The sequence below is a fragment of the Leptodactylus fuscus genome, chromosome 2 (assembly GCF_031893055.1).
Source record: "Leptodactylus fuscus isolate aLepFus1 chromosome 2, aLepFus1.hap2, whole genome shotgun sequence".
Classification (NCBI taxonomy): Eukaryota; Metazoa; Chordata; class Amphibia; order Anura; family Leptodactylidae; genus Leptodactylus; species Leptodactylus fuscus.
The window spans coordinates 237,922,490-237,949,925 of record NC_134266.1 but is presented as its reverse complement, the minus strand read 5'-3'; the positions used below and the strand labels follow the sequence as shown (position 1 = coordinate 237,949,925).

Here is a 27,436-nt window from a genome sequence, read left to right as displayed (position 1 = left end):
TATGTTACATAGATTAGTGTACTATTACCGTATATAAATGGAGTTTGTGGGGACAGAGGGGCATGGCTGGGCCTGGGTGTAGTTAGAGCTATGTCTTATACTGGACACGTTCAGCTCCAGTGCAGTTTGGCCCTTCACCTGATGGCAGAGGCAGCACAGTGGCTCCTTACTAGAGATAACTGAGCACCCCCTGATACAGGCATAGGCAGATATATAAATTGCTATCAGATCTATAGCTTGATAGATGACATAGAACAGCCTGATGTAATAGAGCGCTGCACTGTGAAGCAGGAAGGCCACAAAGTGAAAGTGCCGCTAGGGGTCGCTGCTCCTCGGCGCTCCTTGTTGTCAGCTACGTGTAGAGAGCACAAAACACAATAAGGAAGTGGAGAGAAGCGGAAGTGGAATCATCCCCAACAACAACACGGAAAATACAGACTGCACACGGCGCCGGCGACATGAACAACAAGGGTGAGTAGCGGGGCCCTGCCGGGGTGGACGTGACGGCCTGAGGGGGCTCTGTACAGGACGCCCGGCCAGTGGCGCTGTCATGTGACTGGGGGCTGCGGGGGGCGCACCTTGTCCCCGTCGCTTGCGCAGAGTCTGGGGAGCGGAGTTGGTGGAGCCCATCCCAGCAGCAGGTACCATCATGCTTTGCGATTAACCCTTTGCTGATTTGCTGCGTATTAGTCTAGGTCTGGTAGTGAGGGGGACTACAAGTCACATAGTAGTCGGGCTACCTGCACAGATCAGGAGGCTCCTAAGGTCTATGGAGAGAAGATGGCGCATATAGGATGCATCTATCAGATGTGTGTATACGTATATATATATCTATATCTCTGTATATGAGCCAAGATCAAAACATTACATTCTGTCTCCAGTGCATATTTGGCATAGCATTACATATATCCAGTGATGGAACAAGCACAGCACCCCCACCTGTGCAAAATAAATATTGCATTTCTTGGCCCCAGCACTTCTGATGATTTTCCATTTGGTCGGGACCAGGTTGGATTTTGTGCTAATATTGCAATTTATTAAAGTGACCTGCCTCTTTATCTGCCAGTATACCCAGCACAGAGGCAGGACCTGCTGCAGTCGCCTTCTCCTGTATACCAGTGTGTGCTGTATTCTGCGTCATGCTGAGGAATACTCAGAGCATCATAACTTGTCATTTTCCTTCATTTAGGTGCAGGCCTCTCTGCATAGACTGTGCATAGCTTGGTTGCAGCTCCAAGTAAAGGGTTGCCTACATGTAAATGATATATTGTGTCTATATGAGCACTTTGTGTAGGTGAGATCTCAGGTGCGCTGTGTTTCAGGCCGGTACAGACGTGTCAGGTGATTCATAGTTCTACTCTGTGACCTGACTACAAGGTGATAGGCATTGCTTGTCAGTGATTTATTACCTGCTGTCCCATGACATTACTTTACAATGCCTTTATTACATAGATTGTTGTGTAATCGGATAAACATTTGTTTGCCATTCTTGTATCCTGCGGTTATTATAAAGTCCACGCCTATCATATGATTGTCATTCGTCATCAGGTCAGGGAACTATCTTCTTCTCACTAACCTACAATCTCCATAAGGAGCTGACAGCCATGTGTATGCTGAGACCTGTAGTATTCCCACAGCTGGAGAGCGACATGTTGTGTAACCAGTAATCTACCTAGACCTTATAGTGTTGGTTTATGGAAAGTAGGGACTAGGCAGGACAATGTATATATCTCTGTACGGGTTGATATTATATTCTGTGTGCTGCATTACAGGAAAAAACACCCTTCAAGTGTATTCAAGTTATGATGCCTAGTTGGTTAGGGGACAGCCCTACTATAATGGTGTTACCTAATGGTTCCTGTAGATAACATTTATCATGAGGAGTGGGGTACTGTAATGACCATGCTATGGCGAAATTATAGTTTGGAGAGCAAGTGACCGCCTGACTCAACAAATATGCCAAATGGTCAGATGACCTCTGTATTTATTACAGGTAACAGGAATAATCTTTTTATTACATATTCACTATGTCAATCTATCTGCGACATTAATGTTTCTAAGACTCTGTTCACACTAGCTGCTTTTCTTTTAGCTTTACAAAATGTATCCGTTGTCAAAAGTAATTTTAAATTCCTTTTCTTTTGACTGTCAGAATAGTCTAGCCGATCTAATCCCATATTAGTCGGCGATGATTTATTAGAATCTGCCTTGACACCAGTTTGTGTAGAGAGTAACAGCGAAACGGAGGCCATCACTGGTTCCAGGTTGCTGTATGTGAGCCTGAGTTTTAAGTTAGGGTGCATTCACACTAAGTATACGCTGAGCTGATTCTGAATGTAAAACACGATCAGAATCAGCGCGTACAAAGCAGATCCCATTCATTTCAATGGGGAACGCACGTATGCCATCTCCCATTGAAATGAGTGGGATCTGCTTTGTTTGCGCTGATTCTGAACATGTTTTACGTTCAGAATCAGTCAGCGTATACTTAGTGTGAATGCACCCTTATTTTTGACACATGACCTGTTAAAGGTGTAACGTTGTCACCTGATGTCTGTCATGTTTGTGTTTCTTTTCTAGTCAGAACTAGATAGAGCGAGTAGTATTACTACGGTATTCGAAATACTCGTACTTGGTCGAATACCACGCGGTAAACGCAGTCAAAATTCGATTCCCCTCCCACCTTCCCTGGCGCTTTTTTTTTTTTTACACCAATAACTGCGCAGGGGAGGTGGGACAGGAACTACGACAATGAAGGCTTTATAAAAACCGTATACAGTAGAGATGAGCGAGTAGTGAAATATTTGAAAATTCTAAATTCGATTCGAGTAGACCCTCAATATTCGACCAAATATCTGCTCGATCAAATATTACTCACTCATCTCTAGTCGGAACATATTTTGGGTGGAATCGGAGCCTGAAAAAAAGTTACCAACTCCAGCCTTAAGAAGGAGTCAGATCGGGAGTCGAAGTTGAGGTGTGAGGAAAAGTAGAGAAGCCGCTGTTTTAGTTACAGACTCCATAGCTTGTAATATTCTGTAAGGAGATATTGGTTTAGTAATCATGGCAGATATTTGTTCTTCATTGCAGGTGTTTGGTTTAGTTCTTCATTGCAGGCTATGTAATGGAGGAAGGTTTCTGCTGCAACAAGCTGCCTCCTAGCCTGGGAAGTAGCAACCTGAGCTCTTCCTTTCCCCAAACTAATTGCTTTCCCTGGACAAAATCTAGAGGGATGTACTACTGGATTTGGTCTCCTGAGATACTTGTAAGGGGCCCTCTATTTTGTGGGATTAGCCGGACTAGACTGGGCCTTTCTTGTTGAGAATGTTATAAATTGAAAATCCATAGGATGCCACCTGTTGTCAGGAATTGCTTTAATGTGCTCCTTTTTCAGACAGGGACCATGACAACTGTGAGATAACTAGTTTAATATAAAATGTCATGTAGTGGTTGTCAGTGATTTATTGGAGAGCTGCCATTACTGTTCATATGACTTGTTATAGGGTCCTATTCACATTACTATATGTAAATGCTCCCTATGTATAGTGCTGCAGAAATCTGAGTATTCAGTACCCCAAGATATCAGGAATGAAGGTAGCATCCTGTGAGCGTATTCAATATGGAGCCATTCCGAATACCTATTACACAGTTACACGAGTCTGCCATTGCATTAGCAGCAGCCTATATCCATGCGGGCCAATGTATAGCCAGCCAATAGTTAATACATACAGATATCTAGGCTCCTGTGGAGATCCGGATGTATCGAGTGCATTCGTTGAGGGGGAGGAAAGGGTTTTAACAGGGGACTTTATCTTTTCTGCCAAAGCTTTTGCATGTGTTTGTGACTGATAAATGGCATTTAGATTAGTTTTTTTTTTCGCACCGATGCATATATGGCATTCTTCGTGTATATGTGACATAAGTGATATTAACTGTTGTGTTGCTGTGATTTCTTTCAAGTAAAGGAATACATTTGTACAAACAAAAAGCTACGTTACATAGGCTGCCAATGTTCTTGTCCTCATTTAACACAAGCAGAGGATGGTGGCGGAGTGCCAGTGAACCATATGCCACTTTCAGCCATTTCCTGCCCTCTCACTCCTACACGTATACGGCATCCATGTCTACAGTAGTAGGTTCTTATTAGTGCTGGTATATCAGAAGACGGCCGGCTTATGTCATACTGCGGCCACATCTAACGTGCCTGTATCTTTTCCCTTACGGGGATTGTACATTGGGAAACAAAGCTGCTACATCCAGTGTGTATTTCATTCCTGTCCCCTGACAGAAGAGCTGACTGTGCTGTTCCTGACAATTATTTTTCTGCTGCGTTGCTAACGTAAGATAGGGAATCCATGCTGATTGCCGTCGTGCCAAGCAGTACGTGGCCCATAGGGATCTGCACGAAGAGAAGCCCTCAGGGGTTTCTATGCACACAGCAATCTAAGAACAACCTATTGTGTTAATATTCTGAATACTGCGGCGACCAGGGCTGACAAGATAAAGTGCTGTAAAATTCTGATTGTCGGCACAGCCCTCTGTCTGCCTGTCTATGTATCTAAGTAAATGTGTAGTTTAAAGGGAGTCTGTCAGCAGGAAAATCAGTATCGGACTAATGACAGCACCTTGTAGGGCTCCTTCTGCACTTACCAAATCTGTTTTTCTTATTCTGCATTGCAGATCTATTTTCATGAAGATCAGCGTTTTATTCTTATGCAAACTAGCTGAAAATGGATTTAGGGGCGTGTCCTCTCCCGCCAGGACTTCACTTTCCACTATTGCCCCTAAATGCCGCCAAGTTATTCCCACATTGCTTGAGTGACATCTTTCACTTTGTCACACTTAAAGGGGTTTTCCAAGCAAAAAATGTTTTTGTTTTTTTTAAGTCTATTAGAGCATGTGGAAGCTGCGCAGTAGGGGTGAATTATCAGTAGCAATGCGCAGAGCAGCGCTTGGAGAAGAGCGCGCACCCTGCAGAATCAGAAAAGAAGGAGGAGCCATCTCACAGGAAGAAGCGTGGGGATTAAAAGGATCCTATCATTAAAATCACATTTTTTGTCGCTCACACGTAGGAATAGCCATAAGGAAGGCTATTCTTCTCCTACCTTTAGATGTCTTCTCCACACCGCCGTTCGGTATAAATCCCGGCTTTCGTCTGTATGCAAACGAGTTCTCTCGCAGCACTGGGGGCGTCCCCAATGCTGCGAGAGAAATCTCCAGCGCCGCCTCCATCTTCTACAGGAACAGCCTCTCTGCGCGTCTTCTTCTGGAGCTGGGTTCAAACTTCTACACATGCTCAGTCGGCTCTGCCGTCGGGCCTTGGGCTGTGGCGAATGTGCATGCTCGCCTGGTGTAAACAGCCATTTTCATGTGGCCACTTACACAGTAAGCTGGGGTAAGCGGCCACAAAAAAAAAATGGCCGTGAAGGGGCCACACGGTGGCTCAGTGGTTAGCACTGCAGCCTTGCAGCGCTGGAGTCCTGGTGTTCAAATCCCGCCATGGGCAAAAAAACATCTGCAAGGAGTTTGTATGTTCTCCCCGTGTTTGCATGGATTTCCATCCCATATTCCAAAAAAAGACATACTGATAGGGAAAAATGTACATTGTGAGCTCTATGTGTGGCTCACAATCTACATTAAAAAAAAAAAAAAAAAAATGGCCGTGCGCATGTACAGTCCGCTTTGCCCGAGTCTCGATGGCAGAGCCAACTGCACATGGGTAGAAGTTTGAACCCAGTCCTGGAAGAAGACACGCAGAGAGTCCGTTCCTGAAGAAGATGGAGGTGGCGCTGAGATTTCTCTCGCAGCATTGGGGACGCCCCCAGTGCTGTTTGAGCTCTGGGGACCACCCCCAGTGCTGTGAGAGAACTCATTTGCATACAGACAAAAACCTGGACTTCTACCAAATGGCGGCACGAAAAAGACTTCTACAAGTAGGAGATGAATAGGCTTTCTTAAGGCTATTCCTACGTGTAATTGAGAAAAAAATGTGATTTTAATGATAGAATCCCTTTAATTCTAATGGGGTGGGAGCATAGTAGTGACGATCAGGTTTCCATAAATGAGGAAACGGATCATCACCGGATAATCAGAAAATGTTCTCTTGGTTGGTCACATGACCGACAGGGATTTGGGGAACTATAGATTTTTTCATTAATTATGTTATTTAGAAAGTAGGAGGATGTTTAGATTAGTGTAGGGATTTCCCAGATCACCCCTTTAACCTCTCCTAACTGTAGATAATCTGGAGTAGAGAACAAAGCCCTGGCAGGAGAGGACCCTTCCTTAAAGCCCTATTCAGCTAATTTGTATAAGAGTAACACTGATCTTCATGAAGATGGAGCTGCAATGCAGAGTAAGAAAGACATCTTTAGAAAGTGTAGAAGGTAATGTCATTAGTTTGATACCGATTCTTCTTCTGACAGACTCCCTTTAATAGTTTACATTTAAAGGGGTTGCCCAGTATCATTTTTTTTGTTTTATATATATATTAGGTCAAGGAAGGTGGAGGGGGGGGAGCCTAACCTCAGCTGTCCACGGACGCGGGACCTCAAGTTGTTGTTTTTATTTATACTCTTTTGCGGAACGCCCAATGTTTTGAGCACTCATATTTAATTTTTTGGGAGGCAAAATGGCAAAAAAAGGGCAATGATGATTTTAATCTTTTTTTACATTATTGGCCATATGAGCTAAATATTTTTATCACTTGGGCATTTTCATACATGGGGATGCCTAATTTGTTTTGTTTTTTTTAATTTGTGATCAAGAGGGGGGGGGATTTAATTTTTAGGTTTGTTTTCCATCTTTTTTTCTTCAGTTCCCAGTATATGGAGCAGTCTGCCTTCTGCTCCATAGACAGTGCAGAGAACAACTCATCGGTGGGGTCCTGGGAGTTGGACTGATCTCTAATAACCTGATTAATTTGGGGTCTTGGATAACCCTTTTAATGCATGTGGTCACTATAGAGGAGATTTCACTGTACGTGCCCCAGCAGAAGGGCAGTTCCCACTGATGCGGATACAACACATCAATGTACCACATAGTCATCCATTTATAAGAATGGTGTCATGTGATCTTATATTTACATTGAATTGATGAAAGTATTGGTCTGAAATGCTTAGGTCATGTAATTTTTGGATTGTATATGTACTGACACCTTAATTTGTACCCTTCCCTGTGTCCTTCCTCTACAGGACAGTACCCTACTCCTCCAGCCTACCCAACCCAGACTCCTAATCCTCAGTCTGTCTACCCACCAGCAGCCATGCATCTCCCTCAAGCGCCTCCATACACCGATGCTCCTCCTGCTTATTCTGAGGTAAAGTATAACAACCTTCCATGTTGTGTTGCCTTAATAAGCGTAGAAAACGTGATTATATTAGCGCAATTCTTTTACATTTCCAAACCACTGAACTGGTTTTTTTTTTTCCTGGCATCTGACAACCTCTTCCATTGGATTATCATTGGTGATGTGTGTAATGTGTATGAGTAATCCCTTGTTTGGCAGATGGTAGATATTGGGTAAAATAACAGACCAGCATGTTGAAAAGTGTTTGGTAGATGACTGTTTCCTTCTCCCATATCAAATAAATATGCATGTTAAGGCCTGGTTCACATCTGCGATCGGTAATCTGTTCAGGGAGTCCGCATGGGGTCCCCTCTGAACGGAATACTGAACACATTGGCAGGCATTGAGCAGTGAAAGCACATGGACCTCATAGACTATAATGGGGTCCATGTGCTTTCCGCGCGGTGTCATGTGGACAGGAAAGTAGATCACAAAGTACTTTTCTGTCCGCATGTTCCATGCGGGCACTGCGCAGAAAGCACACGGACACACGGATAGTCTATGGGGTCTGTGTGCTTTCATAAGGCCACCGCTTGCCACTGCGTTCTGTATCCTGTTCAGAGGGGTCCCCATGTGGACTCCTCCACCTGTGATGTCCTGGGGTCTCTTCCTGAGGCCGCTGATTGGCGTCAGTGGTCACAGGACCACTGAGGGAAATGAGCGGCTTTAGTGAGAGGGATCTGGGAGTTTCACTTTGAGAAAACAGACCAGCAGAAGTACTGGACCACATTGGGAGGACACCGGAGCATCGGGGAAAGGTGAGTATGATATGATATATACAGTGGGGCAAAAAAGTATTTAGTCAGTCACCAATAGTGCAAGTTCCACCACTTAAAAAGATGAGAGGCGTCTGTAAGTTACATCATAGGTAGTCCTCAACTATGAGAGACAAAATGAGAAAACAAATCCAGAAAATCACATTGTCTGATTTTGTAAGAATTTATTTGAAAATTATGGTGGAAAATAAGTATTTGGTCAGTAACAAGCAATCATTTTCTGTAAGTCTTCACAAGGTTGGCACACACTGTTGTTGGTATGTTGGCCCATTCCTCCATGCAGATCTCCTCTAGAGCAGTGATGTTTTGGGGCTGTCGCTTGGCAACACGGACTTTCAACTCCCTCCAAAGGTTTTCTATAGGGTTGAGATCTGGAGACTGGCTAGGCCACTCCAGGACCTTGAAATGCTTCTTACAAAGCCACTCCTTCGTTGCCCTGGCGGTGTGCTTTGGATCATTGTCATGTTGAAAGACCCAGCCACGTTTCATCTTCAATGCCCTTGCTGATGGAAGGAGGTTTGCACTCAAAATCTCACGATACATGGCCCCATTCATTCTTTCATGTACCCGGATCAGTCGTCCTGGCCCCTTTGCAGAGAAACAGCCCCAAAACATGATGTTTCCACCCCCATTCTTTACAGTAGGTATGGTGTTTGATGGATGCAACTCAGTATTCTTTTTCCTCCAAACACGTAAAGTGGTGTTTCTACTAAACAGTTCCAGTTTGGTTTCATCAGACCATAGGACATTCTCCCAATACTCTTCTGGATCATCCAAATGCTCTCTAGCAAACTTCAGATGGGCCCGGACATGTACTGGCTTAAAGGGGTTGTCCCATCACAAGGATCCTATCTATACTGCTTGTTAATGTGAATGTAAGACTTTTCCTAAATACATTGCTTCAGCAAAACTGCTTTGTTTGTCCACTATCTTACTTTATTCAATTCTTTGTGGCCACAGCCCTGACTTAGCTGCTCCTGAGTCAAATGATGTATCTGCTGCTCTCAGGGGGGAGGGAGGAGGGGCTAAGTGCAGGGAGCCAGCCTGTGTATCGAGCTAATCCTGTGTCTACACCATGTGACCTAGCTTCCTGCTCTCAGATAGAGGAGAGGAGCTGCTTTCATTTCTTCTGTTCTCCCAGTTATCAGGCTAGCTAATTCAGTTGTGTTCATTATGGCAGAGACAGGCAGTGTCTGTATGTAACACAGAATGGAGTTGCTGCTGCCTGTACTTCATAGTCCAATGTGGGTGGGCGGAGCTACACACGAATTTGGGGGTGGAGCTAAACGCCAGGTTGCCTGTGAAACCCCGCCCACCAAATGATGCAAGAAACCAGGAAGAAAGAAGATTTTACAAGAGTGAAGACTGCTGAGTATGTGAGGTGGGAATACCCCTTTAAGCAGTGGGACACGTCTGGCACTGCAGGATCTGAGTCCCTGGCGGCGTAGTGTGTTACTGATGGTAGGCTTTGTTACATTGGTCCCAGCTTTCTGCAGTTCATTCACTAGGTCCCCCCACGTGGGATTTTTGCTCACCGTTCTTGTGATCATTTTGACCCCACGGGGTGAGCTCTTGCGTGGAGCCCCAGATCGAGGGAGGTTATCAGTGGTCTTGTATGTCTTCCATTTTCTAATTATTGCTCCCACAGTTGATTTTTTTAAATCCAAGCTGGTTGCCTATTGCAGATTCAGTCTTCCCAGCCTGGTGCAGGGCTACAATTTTGTTTCTGGTGTCCTTTGACAGCTCTTTGGTCTTCACCATAGTGGAGTTTGGAGTCTGACTGTTTGAGGGTGTGCACAGGTGTCTTTTTATACTGATAACAAGTTTAAACAGGTGCCATTACTACAGGTAAGGAGTGGAGGAAAGAGGAGACTCTTAAAGAAGAAGTTACAGGTCTGTGAGAGCCAGAAATCTTGATTGCTTGTAGGTGACCAAATACTTATTTTCCACCATAATTTGCAAATAAATTCTTACAAAATCAGACAATGTGATTTTCTGGATTTGTTTTCTCATTTTGTCTCTCATAGTTGAGGTCTACCTATGATGTAAATTACAGACGCCTCTCATCTTTTTAAGTGGTGGAACTTGCACTATTGGTGACTGACTAAATACTTTTTTGCCCCACTGTGTATATATTTTTATTTTTTCACCTAGCCCTAGACAACCTCTTTAAGTTAATGAACAAAAGATAAATTTAAATCCTATCAATATTTGGTGTGACCGCTCTTTGCCTTCGCACAATTCTTCTAGATACACTTGCAGACAGTTTGTGAAGGAACTTGGCAGGGAGGTTGTTCCAAACATCTTGAAGGACTAAGCACAGATCTTCTGTGGATGTAGGCTTTGCTCCAATCCTTCTGTCTCTTCATGTAATCCCAGACAGACTGGATGATGTTGAGACCAGGGCTCTGTGGGGCCATATCATCATTTCCAGGACTTTTCCTTCAATAGTGGTCACACTAAATATTGATGTGATTTAGATGTCTCTTCATTCACTTAAAGAGGATGACTCACCGAGGACACTTATTCCGATATCTGTGCAATCTCCGATAGCCCCATAGCTGTGAATGGAGTGCCAGTCATTCTAGTGCACAGTCGCTCCATTCACATGGAGAAGGGGGGACTTTCCCTATTGCTGGGAGACCCAGTGGCCAGACTCACGACTATCTTCTGTTTTCTGGATAAGGGAATTTTTGTCCTTAATGAGACAACCCCCTTCATTTTATTGACAAAAATAAATACATTTTTTTTAATGACGTTTTATTTGTTCAAATACATAGAGTATGCATTCGTGGTCTGGTACAGATGGATCACAATGTCAAAGTAAAGGCGTAGGCATAGAAGTTCATAATGCAAAGTTGCAACACAAACAAAGGGAGCGTGAACGTTTTCATTCAACGAAAAACATGGACAAACAAAAACACTTCTTTCTCTCCTCTATACTTCCCCCTCCCTTTTCCCCAGATGGCTGATGGGTAGGACTCTCTGTAAGATGTGCCCATTGGTAGACATTTATGGGAGCTGTATTAATGGGTTATAAGTTTTCTCAGGGTGCCGCACAAATCTTCAAGTACGTGCCACAATGTATATCTGAAGAAGTACATCAGGGATTTAATTTCCATAGGATAAAGATGTATTTGTAAGATTTCCATCTTCTAAAGAGAGACTTATTCTAACTGTGTTTTGAACCCTTGGTCCATATTCTGTCCATGTGCATGAAGTGGTGCATTTGGGTATTTACTTCCAGCATTTGGGAATAACCACGTGACCAGTAGGCAGCGTAAAGCCACCAGTAGAGCTCCATCTATTGTTTGGAGTGTGTGTAATCCCAAGGGATTAGAGTGGAAGAGCACGGGCTTGGGTTATTTTGGACTGGTTATGTGCCAGGTAATTCATATCCAGTGCAGTATTGGACCTGTGGACAACCCCAAATACAGTGCCACAGGTCTGCTTTATGTAAGGCACTTGGAACAATGAGTTAGTCAGTTTGGCATATTTGGGGGTGGGGGGGGTATCAAATGCATAGATGGCTCTTTGTAATATTGTGAGTCTTGTGTCTCTTTTCAAGACTCGCAAGTCAGTGTCCTCTTAACCCTCACCCAGCCCTTGAGCAGTCGGTCGGTGGGGACTTCACTAGGGAGGACTCTGGCCCAGGCATGAAATACTGTAGTGTGGCCAGTGCGCCCCTTGATAGTCCTTAATGTGTTGATATGGATCAGGATCAGAACACTTTTACTCTTTCTAAAAATTCTATGTAGAGACTGCACTATAACTACCGTATGTGAACAAGCTTCATGAGAGTTAGGCTGGAGCCACACGTACGTTTTGTAGTGTTAAAAAATTCCCTTGTAAACTGGGAAGCAAATAGTTTTCTATGTAACGTGATATTACTTTCATGTTGACAGTCTTGCAAATAATTTAAAATATTATATACTAAATCCTATTTGTTTTTTCCCACTCAATACAGCTTTATCGCCAAGGGTATGTTCACCCACCTACTGCTAATATGGCTCATATGTCTGCAGCTTATCCGGGAACCTCCATGTATTTGCCAATGGCCCAAACAATGCCAGTTGCACCAATGGCTTCCTCTGTTCCCTTGGCCTACTATCCCATTGGACCTGTGTATCCACCGGGTTCCACCGTCCTAGTTGAAGGAGGATTTGATGCTGGTGCAAGGTTTGGCGCTGGAAATTCAGCAAATGTGCCAGTAAGTTTTGCATATATCGTCTGTCATAACTTATTAACTTCACCAGTGTTTTATAGTAATTCTGTGAAATATTTTTTTATTTTTAAATCTACATAAGTAATGTGTTCTTTTAACTATTTTCTGAATAATATAAATTTTAATATTGAAAATCCTAATTATATCACAGGATACTATAAGGCTGATGCTGGACGCTGTGGACACTACCACACCAGAAAGTAATGATGGCAAAACAACAAACGCTTGTATTTCTTGTCCCTCTAGTGACATATTTTTATGTCCATTGAATTAAGTGTAGGGAAGGAATTAATAAAACACAGGTTCTGTCAGAATAGGACCCATACGTGGTAACTGCTCGGCGTGGTGCCAGATCTGAGGGTGCCACAGTGAATGTAAGGAGTGGTCCATATGAAGCAAGCAAATCTAGTGTTAAATCTTAAGGGTGAGTTCACACGGAAGAAAGTGGAGCGCAATCTGGCACGTATACACGTGTCGGCAGATTGCGCTCCGCAAAAGCTCCCATTCATTTCAATGGGAGTGAGGATTTTGCGGCCGCAAAATAGCGCCGCGTATACGATCCACGCTTCCATTGAAATCAATGGGAGCGTATACGGCCCGCAAAAGCTCACACGGTGTATACGTGCCACATCACGCGGCACTTTACTTCGTGTGAACTCACCCTAAGGGTCTCTTAGGGGGGATTCACACAGTGTAAAGTGGCACGCAATCTGGCACGTATACGCGTGTCAGCAATTTGCGCGCTCAAAAAGATCCCATTGATTTCAATGGGAGTTACCATTGTATACGGCGTGTAATTTTGCGAGCGCAAAATTACGCGCTGTATATGATCGTAACTCTCATTGAAATCGATGGGATCTTTTTGAGCGTGCAAATTGCTGACACGCATATACGTGGCAGATTGCGTGCCATTTTACACCGTGTGAATTCCCCCTTAGGCTGAATTCACACAGAGTTTTTTGGTCAGGATTTTGAGGTGAAATCTGCCTCCAAAAAACACCTCACTATACAGTCCTATGTAATCCGCTTTAAAAAAAATTCCGCTAGCGGTATTTTCTGCTAGCGGGAAAAAAAGAGACATGTCCATTCTTCAGGTGGATTCTGCCTGAAAAAAAATCAATGCAAGTCAATGGGAGGCGGAAAATCCGCCTCGTGGTTTTTGGACGTGGAATTTGACACGGTTTTTGATGTGGAGTTGATAAAAACCGTGAGGCGTTTTTAACAAGATCATTTATGGCCAAATTCCAAAATCGCCTCAAAAAATGCCACACAAATTTTTACTGAGCAAATTTTTCCTGACCAAAAAATTCAGTGTGAACTTACCCTTACACAGCACAATAATCAAGGCGGTGTACTGCATTGGTCAGGCAATATGCAGTATAAAAGACACAGACTATAGACAGGGGTGTACAGCCGATAATGCAGCTGATTGGGGGAGGATTGATTTGTAGTAGTGACTGCAACTCCCCCATGCACTTTACATTAATTAGGCCAATGCATACGAATGACGATCCGTGTGTTAATCATTGATCGACGCTCATTCTATGTCTATATTAGCAGGTGTAAATACATCTTTGGTAAATGGTCAGGTCCCCCCTCCAGTATCTTATGGGTTTATATAGGCAAGTCTGTATCTGTATTGTCTCGTACTGAAGGCTTTGTTAGTGATAAACGGACAATGATGTGACCCAGGGAAACCATTCTCCACTAATAAAAGGCACTATACAGCAGAACTAACAGGGATTTTTGGGTTTATCAATTGATGACCTATCCTTAGTTGACGACTGCTGAGGATCCGATTCCAGTCACTCTCGCCAACCATTTGTTTGAAGAGACCGCCAGCTTTGGTTGCATGTTGCAACCTCTACACAGAAAAATGGTAGGTTGAGCTTGGTATCGCAACTCAGCCCTGTTTACTTGAATGGGACTAAAAATTGAATGGTTAAACGGAAATGGCATTCAGGGAGACTACTTTGGTTTCAAATAGCTGATTTTCAGAATTCCTGAGTATAGGACCCCTGCAGTACTAGATCTGGCTATTACACAGAGAACACCGCTGTCTTCTTCCTGCACCATCCTCTGGGTATCAGCTGCTGAGAACAGCTGAGCAGTGGTGGTGTTGGGTGTCAGACCCCTGCTGATCCGGATCTGATTAGTGCCAGTATACCAAAAATGATACATGTGACAATACCATAAAGCAGATAAAAGACTGAGTATTGATTAGTCACATCTAATATAGTAATATCCATTTTGTATAAAAAAAAATCTATCTTTGTACTGCATTAGCCAGTAGGGAGCATATAGCTCAGAGGGCCATCCTGTGAACTAATAATTTGTTTTTTAACTTATGTATTTGTGTGTACTGCTTTCCATCACCTGTCACTTGATTCCTGTGCCCTTTTTGTGTATAAGTATGCCTGCCTTCAGAATTTGTCACACCATGCCTGATGAAGAGACCTAGTAGTCTCGAAAGCTTGCAATCTGTCATCATTTTTGTTAGCCATTAAAAAGGTATCAACTACTGAAGACTCAATCTTTATATTTCATAGTAATACCCTTTATTCTCTAAAGTGAGACGTAGGCCTATTAACCCATCACTGTCTTTCATTTCTTCTCTTTCAGCCTCCACCTCCTGGCTGCCCTCCCAATGCAGCTCAGTTGGCCGCCATGCAAGGTGCCAACGTCATTGTCACACAGAGAAAAGGCAACTACTTTATGGGTGGCTCAGACGGAGGTTATACCATGTGGTGAGGAGGATCTACAGGCACGGATGGGGGGCATAAAGTAACAAAACGAAAATAAAAACGGGCTAATAATTTTTGTACAAGGAATGACATCTCACTGCGTGAGCACTCCCCACAATGCTCTGCTTTAGAATATTAACCCAGGATTGAAGTTTAGAAACAAGGCTGTGGGATGTCTGCTTGGTGCTTCGTACTCCTGCTGGAGATCCTATATAAAGAGGAAATAAAAAATGTAAAAAAATAATAATAAATGAAAAAAAATTATTAAAAAAAAAAAAAGCTTTACATCCCTTTATACCACTTCCTACCTCCCACTCACACCTCTCTTCACCCTTTTATTATAACTAAACATGCTGATAGGATCTTCGTATTAGGAAGGGGTACAAAAGAATTCTACCTTGAAGGTAACTTGGAGCCTCGGCAGATTGCTGGCTTTGTTGCTAATGACAATTTACGTTCTGCATAATCTATAGAAAAGGGCAGGTATGTTTTGGAGGGTCAGTAAATATTAATTCCAGTCTGCAAATTCATGAAGAGTTTATCTTGTCTATGAACTCTTCATGTCTTTTCTCCTCAAATCCTACAGTACTGTCAAGTGCCTGTACGGAACCACAAAATGGCGCCTTGTAGACACAGACTAGTTCTCTCTGCTGCAACGTCTTATAAAGCCATAACATTTGGGTCATGTACAGAGGTCGGTTTCCCCATGTTATGGACACATCACTGTCAGAAACGCACACAGTCCGCAATTCTCTCTTTTGGCCAGTAGTAGGTGGAATCGTACCACTAAATGTTTTATTGTGGTAAGACCAAACCCTTTGAGTTTTCGTGTTTTATAGCGCTACAATCTACTATTTCAGTGTCCAGTTGTGGTCCCTGGTTGTCATTGTCTCAATTTCATCTTTTTATGTAATGTTTTATACGCTGGTATCATCATTTTCAGGCAAAAAAAAAATCTGCCAAAAGTTCCATGTGTGTTTTAGCAAGTACTTGCATTTCCCATATAGAGCATCTTCTCTTGTATCTGCACTGTGTTGTTCCCCTGTTAATTCTAATGAATCATTGACAACGACTATTCTCCTTGTTGTAGGCGTGTCACTACATAGTCGGTCACTGTAAGCACTGATTGGACAATGTTGAGGTGTTTAGGGACACGCCCCCAACTGGTATTACCCCGTTGTCCATTTATTCATCGATTTCCAGGAGGAATAACAGAGGAGCGGCCCAAAAAATAACAAATGATGCTCCAGAGTTGTCGATCCCCTTTAAATACCTTTAATCCTGCACTATCTCACTGCTGTTTGGATAGTGTTGGTTTTACAAAATTTCAGATTACTGTGCAGTTCAGCATCAGATTTTATTCCATTGAATTACCCTAGGTTTCAGTAGAGATGATTGACCGCCGTCCCTATTGATTTCTATTGAAGTATGACTTTAGTTGCAGCCGACTCCATCTTTGGTGTTGTGGTCACATTACAGACTGCATTCCTGTGGGCACAAGTGTCACAAAACTTTAATAGTCTTGTCACAGCACAATTCTCCACGTGGCATCTACTCAGATCTAGACCTCATAGATGGTGGTATTGATATTTGGCGTGTGTATAGAATAGATAGGCTGCAAAGTGTTGTGACAAACGATATAGAGGTAGTATAATATTTGACGAGGAGATCTACTAGGAAATACAGAGTTCTTGTTTTAATCACTAGGGGGCTGCCACACTGTTTGCAGCATACCCCGAAGGGGTAATTTCCAAAGGGGAGAATTTCCTGACATATAGGAGACCTAAGAGATGAGCATACACTGGTATCTGTCACCAGTAGGCTTCCATGTTAAAAAGAAAAAATGTATACCAAGCAGTATATGTTTTTTACCGTGTGCCTCCATATGGAATAGTGCAGGAGAAAAAAAGAGAATATCAATGGCAGAGGCCGAAAGGACGGACAATCTTTTGACCTCACTGAAAATGGGATACATTTGGCGTACTGTTAAGAGCAAATGGACACTACTAAATGCAGTAGGCTATGGCCTGGTTCACATCTCCGTTCGGTATTCCCAGAAAGGAATACCGAACGCATTAAAAAGCGGTGAGCAATGAAAGCACACGGACCCCATAGACTATAATGGGATCCGTGTGTTTTCCGTGCAGAGTCTGCACGAGTCATGCGGAGAGAAAAGTACTTCAAGCACTACTTTTCTCTCCGCATGATTCGTGCGGAAAACAGACGGACCCCGAACGCAAATGTGAACCAGGCCTTAGCTGTCCAACATTGTTGCCTTGTGCCAACACAATAATGTATTGTCAGACAACGCAACATACTTTATGGATGGCATGTCAACTCAATTCACACTTTTCTCCTGGAGTGTCTCCAATTGCATCTCTTGTCAGGGTCCATTCACACGGAGGATAATGGTGAGGAATTTGGTGTGGAATTTCAGCGCTGGAAAAAAAAAAAGCCTCCCATTGACTTTAATGGGATTTTTTTTTTTTTTGTCAGCGCTGAAATTCCACATCCAATTCCTCACCATTTTCCTGCGTGTGAATGGACTCTCATAGGAATTGGAGATCTGACGTATAGCAGTGTCACAAGGCTCTGTGTAGGAGGAACAATCTAGAAGGTCGCACTGTAATAAACTGCCCCAATGTCCCTAAAACCATTTTCTACTGTAGCCCACTTTTTTTTTTGATCATCATCAATCGGGGTCACAAAGTATATGTGAAAAGGAATGAGCAACCACCAACAATAACGAATATCACAAAGCGTGTCTGTAATACATTTCTGTAGCCGCCCCCAATTTAATACAAATTTCTGGAAATCTCTATTCCTCCAGTATTACTACTTGTCCTTTTCTATACATACATGCTCACCTCTCTGCAGAGAGGCTTTTGTTCTTCCAAATGGAGCTGCAGAAAGAGTGATGATACCTTCTGAATGCAATAAGAGTTAAATGTTTATAATGTCAGTGAATGGCTTTTCATATATGGAGGTATTTTCGCAGTAGACTGAATACTCACTGTGTGAAAACCCATTGACCTGCTAAGCACCTCAAATGATGTTATAAATGATTATTCTTTATTTTAGAGGGACACTATCCTAAAGATGGGCAATAGCTATGTGGCAAGCCATTGAAACTGAGCAAAGGCGTCATCATTTTGGTAGTAAAAAGGAACACAAATACTTGCCCATGTTGCTTGTATTCTCATCGTAGAAGCAAGGTTGCTTGCAATTTTGGTTTGTACCCATTGATGTAACCCTGTAAATCTAGCTACACATCTTTCATGCTAGTGTCCCTTTAAATGACTATCCGATGAGAGATTTCAGGGATCCAGTTCAGTTACAGTGTTGAGTTTGTGATCAGTTTTAGCTGCTTGTTGAAGTCACTTTATTGTTCTGCAAGTCCCTGCTGTTCCAAAGATCTTACGTTTGGTTTCAAGTTTTTTGTTGCTCAAAGCAATAGACAGAGTCTCTGCTCTTCAAGGTTCACCAGACATATAAAGAACGAATGTGGCCTAAGTGTTGTACGGCAATAGGCTGCACATATCTCGAGCAAGGTCCAGTCACTCCATACTGTGCGTGTTGGCTGTTATTATGACTGATATGCTAAAGGGCATTTAACAGTCCATATGTTTAATACACTGTGGTGCACTTGTGGAATTTTTTATATATATATATATAAATATATATCTATATACTAAAAAACAAATGTAGAATAAAGAAAATTATTTTGAAGATTTGAATAAACTGATGAAGTTGAAATAAACATCGTAAATGAAAATCTCCAAATGGTCTCTTGTCGTTTTTGTATACTATGTCTGTAGCCAAAAGGCCTCAGTACACTTGAACTGTTTGAGGGGGTTATCCGGCGTCTCAAAATGAATGTTTTATCCTTAGGATAAAACATTCGGTTTGAGGGGGCATTCGCACAGAGTAACGCGGCGCTGATTTTGGCACGATAACTTGCATAAGAATCAGTGCTGCAAAACAGAATCCCAATGTTTTACGCACGTTAAACGAAACCCATTGAAGTCAATGGGATTCTGTTTTGCAGCGCTAATTCTTACACGAGTTATCTTGCCAGAATCAGCGCCGCGTTACTCCGTGTGAATGCCTCCTGAGAGTGGTGGAGGTCTGACTGCTGAGACCCCCGCACATCATTTTCCTTGTGCATACTTGCCATAGACTAATTAGTGATTGTCCCATTCAGTAGACTTGCATGGGGCATCCACAGCAGTACTCACAATGGCTGCTATTAAGAAGACGGTGAGTAAGCAGCTTGTAACAGCTGATCTGCAGCGGTCCCGATCTAAAATCAATTTTGAAAAGGTGGATAATTGCTTTAAAGGGAACCTGTCACAATGAAAGTGCTGTCCAATCTGCAGGAAGAGCTGAGATTGAAATCTACTGAATTGTTCTAGAAAACTATAAATTGTATTTTATTGGTTTAAGGCTAAGGCCTCGTTCACATCTGCATTGGTATTCTGTCCACGGGAGTCTGCATGAGCACCCCCTCACATGGAATACCAGATGCAAATGCAAGTGGTGTACCAGTAAAAGCACATGGACCCCATAGAGTATAATGGGTCCGTATGCTTGCCGCCAAATGTCCACAGGGATCATGCGGACAGGAAAGTAGTTCACAATCTACTTTCCTGCCCGCATGATTTGTGTGGGCAGTGCGCGACAAGCCTATGGACCCCATTATAATCTATTGGGTCCGTGTGCTTTTACTGCACACCACTTGCAGTTGCGTTCGGTATTCCATTCGAGGGGTTGTGGACTCCCTGAATGGAATACCGAACTCAGAAGTGAATGAAGGCTATTCACGCATATGTGGGGCTCTATCAGCATGATTTTGCTGATAGAGCCCCTTTAAGCAATAGGAGTGGTACTATCATTCCCTGGAGCCTGTCTGCTGCATAGCAGTGGATTGAGGGAATTGCAGCACCGTTCCTATTGCAGCCTGTACACACTCCCCGCCCCACTTCAAGTTCTAGCACCTGGAGGCTGCTGGAACAGCTGATCTATGGGGGATTCAGGTGTTAGACACCCTCCCCACTAATCGCATAGTGATTGTCTGTTCTGTGGACAGTTCATCAGTAATATAATCCATTTGGGGCTGGAAAACTCGCTTACACTTGTGAGTCCTATTCAATGATTGATAGCTATGTCTGCATACACACTAATGCAGAAAAAGCAGTTGGTCAGTCCTACTGAATACAAAGTCTAGAGTGAGTCCTGGGGCAATGAACAATTCTTATGGCCATGTCCCTTTTTTTTTTTTGACCAGCATATCCTTTTGTTTTATGTAATATTACGGTTGCATGGCAGATGTACGGGTATTCTTGCTTGAGGCTGGAGATGTACCTTCACTTCCAGGAAGTTATCCCTTATTGTGGGACCTCCTGGGCAAGTATGACTCAGATGAATGAAATGCAAGTTATACTGAATCTTTTCCCACAAAACTTTATATACCAACCTGCACTTTCTTCATTATAATATGTGTGGATGGTCATTACAACGTTGACTTTGTTCACTTTCTCAAGGTCCCATTCACTGCATTGTGTTTTGTCATGGCAGTTGGAGGCCTGAGGTTATGCCCTTATGGGACGATATGCAGCGCTAAAGTGCTGCGGGAAAAACCACGGTGGGAATGCATTGCGGTTCTTCCCGCAGCTCTTTGAACAGAAAGTTCACGGAGTTTTCCTCCTCAGACTTTGTTACAATTATAACAATTAGTCTGGGTTTTTCTTTAAACAAAAGAAACACATATATAGAAGCGCTTGGCAGATGCTCGCTGGCTTACATCAAGTATCGGCGTCCACCATCAGGGCGCCGAGAACTGTGGTTGTTACCGCAACTATTAGGTTTTCTATTCATCTCCTAGGCATAGGATATTCTCCTGATGAACTTGGTAGATAGGGAAATGCCAAAGGAAACGCGTAGAGAAGCTTATTGCTAATTATCGGGGTTGGGCTTCAGTGAGGGCTATAACATTAATAGCACATGCCTGACATTATACCCCGTTAAACTAATGGGAGTAGTTTTCAGACAGGGATATATTTATTAATTTCTGCCTTATCCAAATGTGAATCGATGTGGCTTATTAATGCATCCACATTTACTTTGGATAATAGGAGATCAGAATTATCAATATGCAATGAGCCTTATATAGGTGCAACTTGTAACTTGCTGTGATAGACTATAAACAGGTTATGTCTACACGGTAGCAAATTGTTTCAGTTATAACAAGGGAGAAATAGTTGTGAACATACAGCTCTTTATTGAGTGCAACTTAAACGACATCAATTTCCCTTGTTAATATCCCATAGAATCGCACGCTCCTCATATATCCCACAGAAATATATGTCCTCCACTGTTTCTGGAAATGTGAATGAGGGCTATAGGGTATACTGTGAGGGTGTGGTTGGGCTGTTACTCCTAGAAGTCCTGTTCATCATATGTGGATGCTAGGTACACATGCGTTCTTTTATCAGAAGCGTCTTTATCTTTATCCTACACTGAATGGGTGTGAGTGTAGGAGACCTTAGCGTGTAGTCCACATAGTTCTTGTTTACATTAATACAAGGACCACATCAAATATAGGACTATACGCTAATAAAAATATAACATCACTATATATGTGTAGTTTTAAAAAAAATTCTAATAAAGTTTTAGTTTTAAATCACGTATTTTTGCCATACATTTTTGTTACAATTATACCTATGGGAAAGTCACTGGCATTTCCTTAGATATAATTGACATGCTGCGATTTCCAAAACCGCACCAGTTGGAAATTGCAGCATTTCTGTAAAGTGGGCCTGGGATTCACATGAATCTCATCCACTTTGCAGTTACTGTAAAACGCCGCAATTTTTCCCGCGGTGTTGCCAAGCCGTGGGGCCCCGGCCTTACAGTGGCCTCCAATCCAGCCATGTATATAAGTCTATTGGCTTCAGCCATACTGAAGTCCAGTCCAGTTGACTGAATGCAGTGTAAAGCCTGGTTCACATGTATTCCGTCTGGAAGGAGTCCGCATGGAGACACCCCCCCCCCCCCCCCCAACGGAATACAAGTGCAATTGCAAGTGCTGTGCTGTAAAAGCACACGGACCCCATAGACTATAATGGAGGCAGTGTGCTTGACGCGCACTGCCCGCACGAATCATTCGTGCGTGGCAAGCACATGGACCCCATTATAGTCTATGGGGTCTGTGTGCTTTTACAGCACAGCGCTTGTATTCCGTTCGGGGGGGGAGGGGGTCTCCATGCGGACTCCTTCTGGACAGAATACATACACAGATGTGAACCAGAGGTAAGACTGATATGTATTTATGTACTACAAGTGATAATGGGAGTAACAAAAAACCACAGCTCAGTCAAAAGTTAGGGCTTTTATGGAGATAAAAATATTTTTTAAAAAAGTTGTGCAAAAGAAGCAAAACATAAAGAAAATTTTTTTGTGTGTATCTTTATTCTGTGGATAAGTATTATAACGTTAAAGGGGCTCTATCAGCAAAATCATGCTAATAGAGCCCCACATATGCGTGAATAGCCTTTAAAAAGGTTATTCAGGCACCGTAAATGTTATATTAACCCCCGGGCCCGTTTTTAACTAAAAGCATTAAACATATATGCTAATCGTACCTGAACGTGCACCATGGGCGGGGATAAATGATGTGATGTCAGCTTCGGGCACGCCTGCCTCTTCTGTCTTCTTGTAGTTACGCCCTCTGGTTCCGTGTCTTCTTACGGCTTCTTCTCTTCAAATCCCGCGCCTGCGTAGTAGCGCTTCCCTCCGGAGTGCTACTGCGCAGGCTCACTCGCCATTTTACTTAATGGCAGTTCGCGAGTGAGCCTGTACAGTAGCGCTTCGGAGGGAGGCGCGACTACGCAGGCGCGGGATTTGAAGAGAAGAAGACACGGAACCAGAGAGCGTCACTACAAGAAGACAGAAGAGGCGGGCGTGCCTGAAGCTGACGTCACATCGTTTATCCCCGCCCATGGTGTACGATAGGTAAGATTTACATATATGTAAATATATATGTAAATATATATGCAAGTGCTGTGCTGTAAAAGCACACGGACCCCATAGACTATAATGGAGGCAGTGTGCTTGACGCGCATAGGTAATAGGTGACGCTTTTATTTAAAAACAGGACCGGGATTTAATACAACATTTACGGTGCCTGAATGACCTTTTTAAAGGCTATTCACGCATATGTGGGGCTCTATTAGCATGATTTTGCTGATAGAGCCCCTTTAAACTGTCACAAATAGAAGTTTGGGGGGGTTGTTTTTTTTTTTTTTTTTTTTAGCTTGTGTAGGTAGGCACAATGGCTGTATCAATGGGAAAGTAAAGTAATCACAGAGATGGGAATGAAAAGGCATTAAAAAAGTATGCCTTGTCATGAAGGCCAAAACAGACTGCCACTAAGGGGTTAAAAAAAGAATGTCATTCATACCGAGGGCCATAGTAAGTTATTTATATGAGTATCTAAATGCAGTTGATTTCTGATTTGTTACGCTGAGCGGACAATGTCCCAGACTGTAGAAGATGGCAGTCAGCAGCATGGCGTGTACTACAGATATGTCAGAGCAACACACAGGTGTAATTGGTTGTCACAGGAGGGATCTGTAAACACAATTGTGTCACCAGGAAGCAGATCCATTAAGCAAAAAGGCAGGTTTGCCTTGTTCTCTATGCTAGCAGATTGATGGCTGAAACAGACGACTTCATCCTTGTAGCTTCTCGTTCTAGATTTAGGCTAAGGGTTGGTTCACATCTGCGTTGGTATTCTGTCCGGGGGAGTCCACATGGGGATCCCCCCAAATTGAATACCAAACGCAATTGCAGGCACTGTGCTGTAAAAGCACACGGATCCCCATAGACTATAATTGGGTCCATGTGCTTGCCGCCAGATCTCTGCAGGGATCATGTGGACAGGAAAGTAGTTCACAATCTACATTCCTGTTTGCATGTTTCGTGCGGGCAGCACGCGGCAAGCACACGGACTCCATTATAGTCTATGTGGATCCGTGTGCTTTTACTGCACAGCACCTGCAATTGCGTTTGGTATTCTGTTCGGTGGGGGTGTCTCCATGCGGACTCCCCTGGACGGAATACCAAATGCAGATGTGAATGAAGGGTAAGGCCCCATGTTGCAGAAATGCAACTTTTTTTTTTTTTGTTACAGATTTTGCTGCGTTTTTTTGAGCCAGAGCCAAAGCCAAGAATGGCTACAGCCTTAACAGGTTTTTATTCTCCACTTTGCACAGTAAAAACCATTAAAAAACAAGTTTGTCATTGAGAGACCTTTTTCCCCATTGGTGTAATAAGTTTTGTTTTTTTCTTTTTTGCAGGACAATCATTTCATTGCTACCATTTTAGAGTACATAAAACTATATATACACATACACGTGGACAAAATTGATAGTACCTATTGTTTAATTAAAGAAAACCCCACAATGGTCACAGAATACCTTGAATCTGTCTAAAGTAATAAATAAAATTTCTATGAATAAATGAAAGTCAGACATTGCTTTTTGCTTCAACAGAATTAAAAAAACAAAAATAAAACCCATGAAACAGGCCTGGACAGAAATGATGGTTCAGTAACTTAATATTTTGTTGCACAACCCTTTGATGCAATCGCTGCAATCACACGATTCCTGTAACTGTCAGTGAGACTTCTGCACCTCTCAGCAGGTATTTTGGCCTCCTCCTCATGAGCAAACTGTTGCAGGTGTCTCGGGTTTGATGGGGGCCTTTTCCAGACGGCATGTTTCATCTCCTTCCAAAGATGCTCAATAGGATTTAGGTCAGGGCTCATAGAAGGCCACTTCAGAATAGTCCAATGTTTTCCTCTTAGCCATTCTTGGGTGTTTTTAGCTGAGTGTTTTGGGTCATTATCCTGTTGCAAGACCCATAACCTGCGACTGAGACCAAGCTTTCTGACACTGGGCAGCACATTTCACTCTAGAATCCCTTGATAGTCTTGAGATTTCATTGTACCCTGCACAGATTCAAGACACCCTGTGCCAGATACAGCAAGGCAGCCCCAGAACATAACAGAGCCTCCGCCATGTTTCACTGTAGGGACAGTGTTCTTTTCAAGGTTTGATTTTTTTTCCCCCCCATCTGTGAACATAAAGCTGATGTTCCTTGCCAAAAAGTTAAATTTTTGTCTCCTCTGTCCATAGGACATTCCCCAGAAGCTTTGTGGCTTGTCAACATGTAGTTTTACTACTGTTACTTTTGTCAGATTCAAGTAATTTGTGACCATTGTAGGTTCCCCCTCCCCCTTTTATTAAATGAAGAGAAAAATTTTGTCCACAGGTGGATAGATACCATATATACTCAAGTGTAAGCCGACGACCCCCCCCCTAATTTTACCACAAAAAAAAAAAAACTGGAAAAACTTGACTTGTGAATAAACCTGGGGGGGGGGGGGGGGGATTTTCAAAAATTAAAATGGTTTTTGGATGCAGTAGTTGCTGGGAAAGGGGAGGGGGTGTTTTGGTTGTCTCTCTGCCCCTTCCCTGAGCTTGAGGACTGGGTCCCCCCCCCACGTGGCATTCAGCCTGGCTGAATATAGGGCATCAGCAGTGCTCCTATTAACCCCTTCCTGACGGAACAGGAGCACTGTAGATCCCCTATATTCAGTAGACCGGGCACTGTCAGACACAGGGATACCTAATGTGTATGTCTTTCACAGTCATTTTCTACTTTTATATGTATTCTAGGGAAAGGAGTGATTTAGAAATTATATTTTTTAAAGTTTTTTTTTCTTCAATATTTTATGGGAGATTCTATACATTACTATTGCAGCTGGTCATAGACCTGCAAAAAAAAAAAAAAAAAATTTATATTTTTTTTTTCTTTGCTTGACTCGAGTATAAGCTGAGGGGGGCTTTTTCAGCACAAAAACTGTGCTCAAAAATTCGGCTTATATTCTAGTATATACATATTATATAGCCATCTATATCCTGGAGCGTCCAGTATCTGATGCCCAATCCTTTGGCAGATCAGTACAATGGCTGTGCTTGAAGCCCTGTCCACAAGTCTTCATTTCATGACCTATCCTAAGGATCCCTCACCTTCTGTCAGATTGTAAGCTCTTGTGGGCAGGCTCTTCTATCTCACTGTACTAGTTGTCAGTGATGGTATTGTCCTTATGTATTGTATGTAAACCTGCAAGTGTACAGCACCATTAGTTACATGGTTCTCTAAAAATATAATCGTGCCTCTAGAACTAGCTCATCTATAGGGTCCCAGGTGTCAGCAACCTCCTCCAACAGATTTTAAACCAATAACCTATTGTGTCATCAGTTGGCGTCCTGGAAAAATCCCTTTAGGGCTAGTTCACACGTGGGCAAAGGGGAGTTTTTTTGACAGCGGATTTCGCTTCAAAATCAGCCCCTTTACAATGGAGCCCTATGTGAACAGCTAGCTTTTTTTTCTGCTAGTTATTTTTCAGCTAGCAAAAAAATGAAGCGACATGACCTTTCAGGTGTTTTCCGCCTGAAGAAATAGAAGTGAATGGGAGGCAAAAACTGCGTTTTTTCTGCGCTTTTTTTGCAAAAATAAGTGACGCTGTTTTTTTGCAAAAAAACGCATGGCAAAAAACCGCTAGCGGTTTTTTCAGCCCATTCACTTTATGGGAGGGGAGAACAGCCTGGCTTCTTTTGGAAGCGGTTTTTACAAAAAAAAAAAAAAAAAAAAAAGCTTCCCAATTAGGAAGCGGTTTTTTCCAGACCAAAATAAGCCAGGAGGTTTTTACGTGTGAACTAGCCCTTAGGTCTCATGTTGCAGAAACCGCTTTTTATGTTGCAGATTTTGTTGCGTTTTTCTGAACCAAAGTCAGGAGTGGATTGAGCAGAAGGGAGAAGTTTAAGAACTTCATAGCGTTCCCATTCCTTTTGTAGCCATTCTTGGCTTTGGCTCATAAAAAAAAAAAAAAAAAAAAAACCAACCAAAAACCCTACAACAAAATCTGCCACAAAAATAAACAAAACACTGCGTTTCTGCAACATGGGGCCTTTGCCTCAAGTAACCTAATTTTAGTGAAGCTCAGGCAAGAGGCAGTTTAATAAAAAGTGTAAGAAATTTTTATTTAGTAAAATTGGATCTGGCATAGATGCATTGTTACACTGTTCAGAAACTGCTAAGATTCTTCTATAGCAAAACGTTATACTTACAAGAAATGAGTCAAACTGCAGAACACATTGTGGTATTATACATCCATAACCTCATATGGTACAAACATGTGCAAAAAAATAAAATAAAAACCAGGCTGGTGTGAAAAAAATATAAAAAAAAATTAAGTGTAGTACACAACAAAATT

General features: G+C 42.7%; 1 protein-coding gene across 1 annotated transcript; it reads left to right on the top strand.

Moving 5' to 3' along the window:
- Positions 1–347: 347 nt before the first annotated feature.
- On the top strand, positions 348–18,870 carry DAZAP2 (DAZ associated protein 2). Its single transcript, XM_075265869.1, has 4 exons — positions 348–471; positions 7,194–7,318; positions 12,092–12,334; positions 14,972–18,870. Exons 1-4 carry the CDS (start codon positions 459–461, stop codon positions 15,098–15,100), a joined length of 510 nt encoding a protein of 169 aa, XP_075121970.1. The 5' UTR covers positions 348–458; the 3' UTR covers positions 15,101–18,870.
- The last annotated feature ends 8,566 nt before the right edge of the window (positions 18,871–27,436 follow it).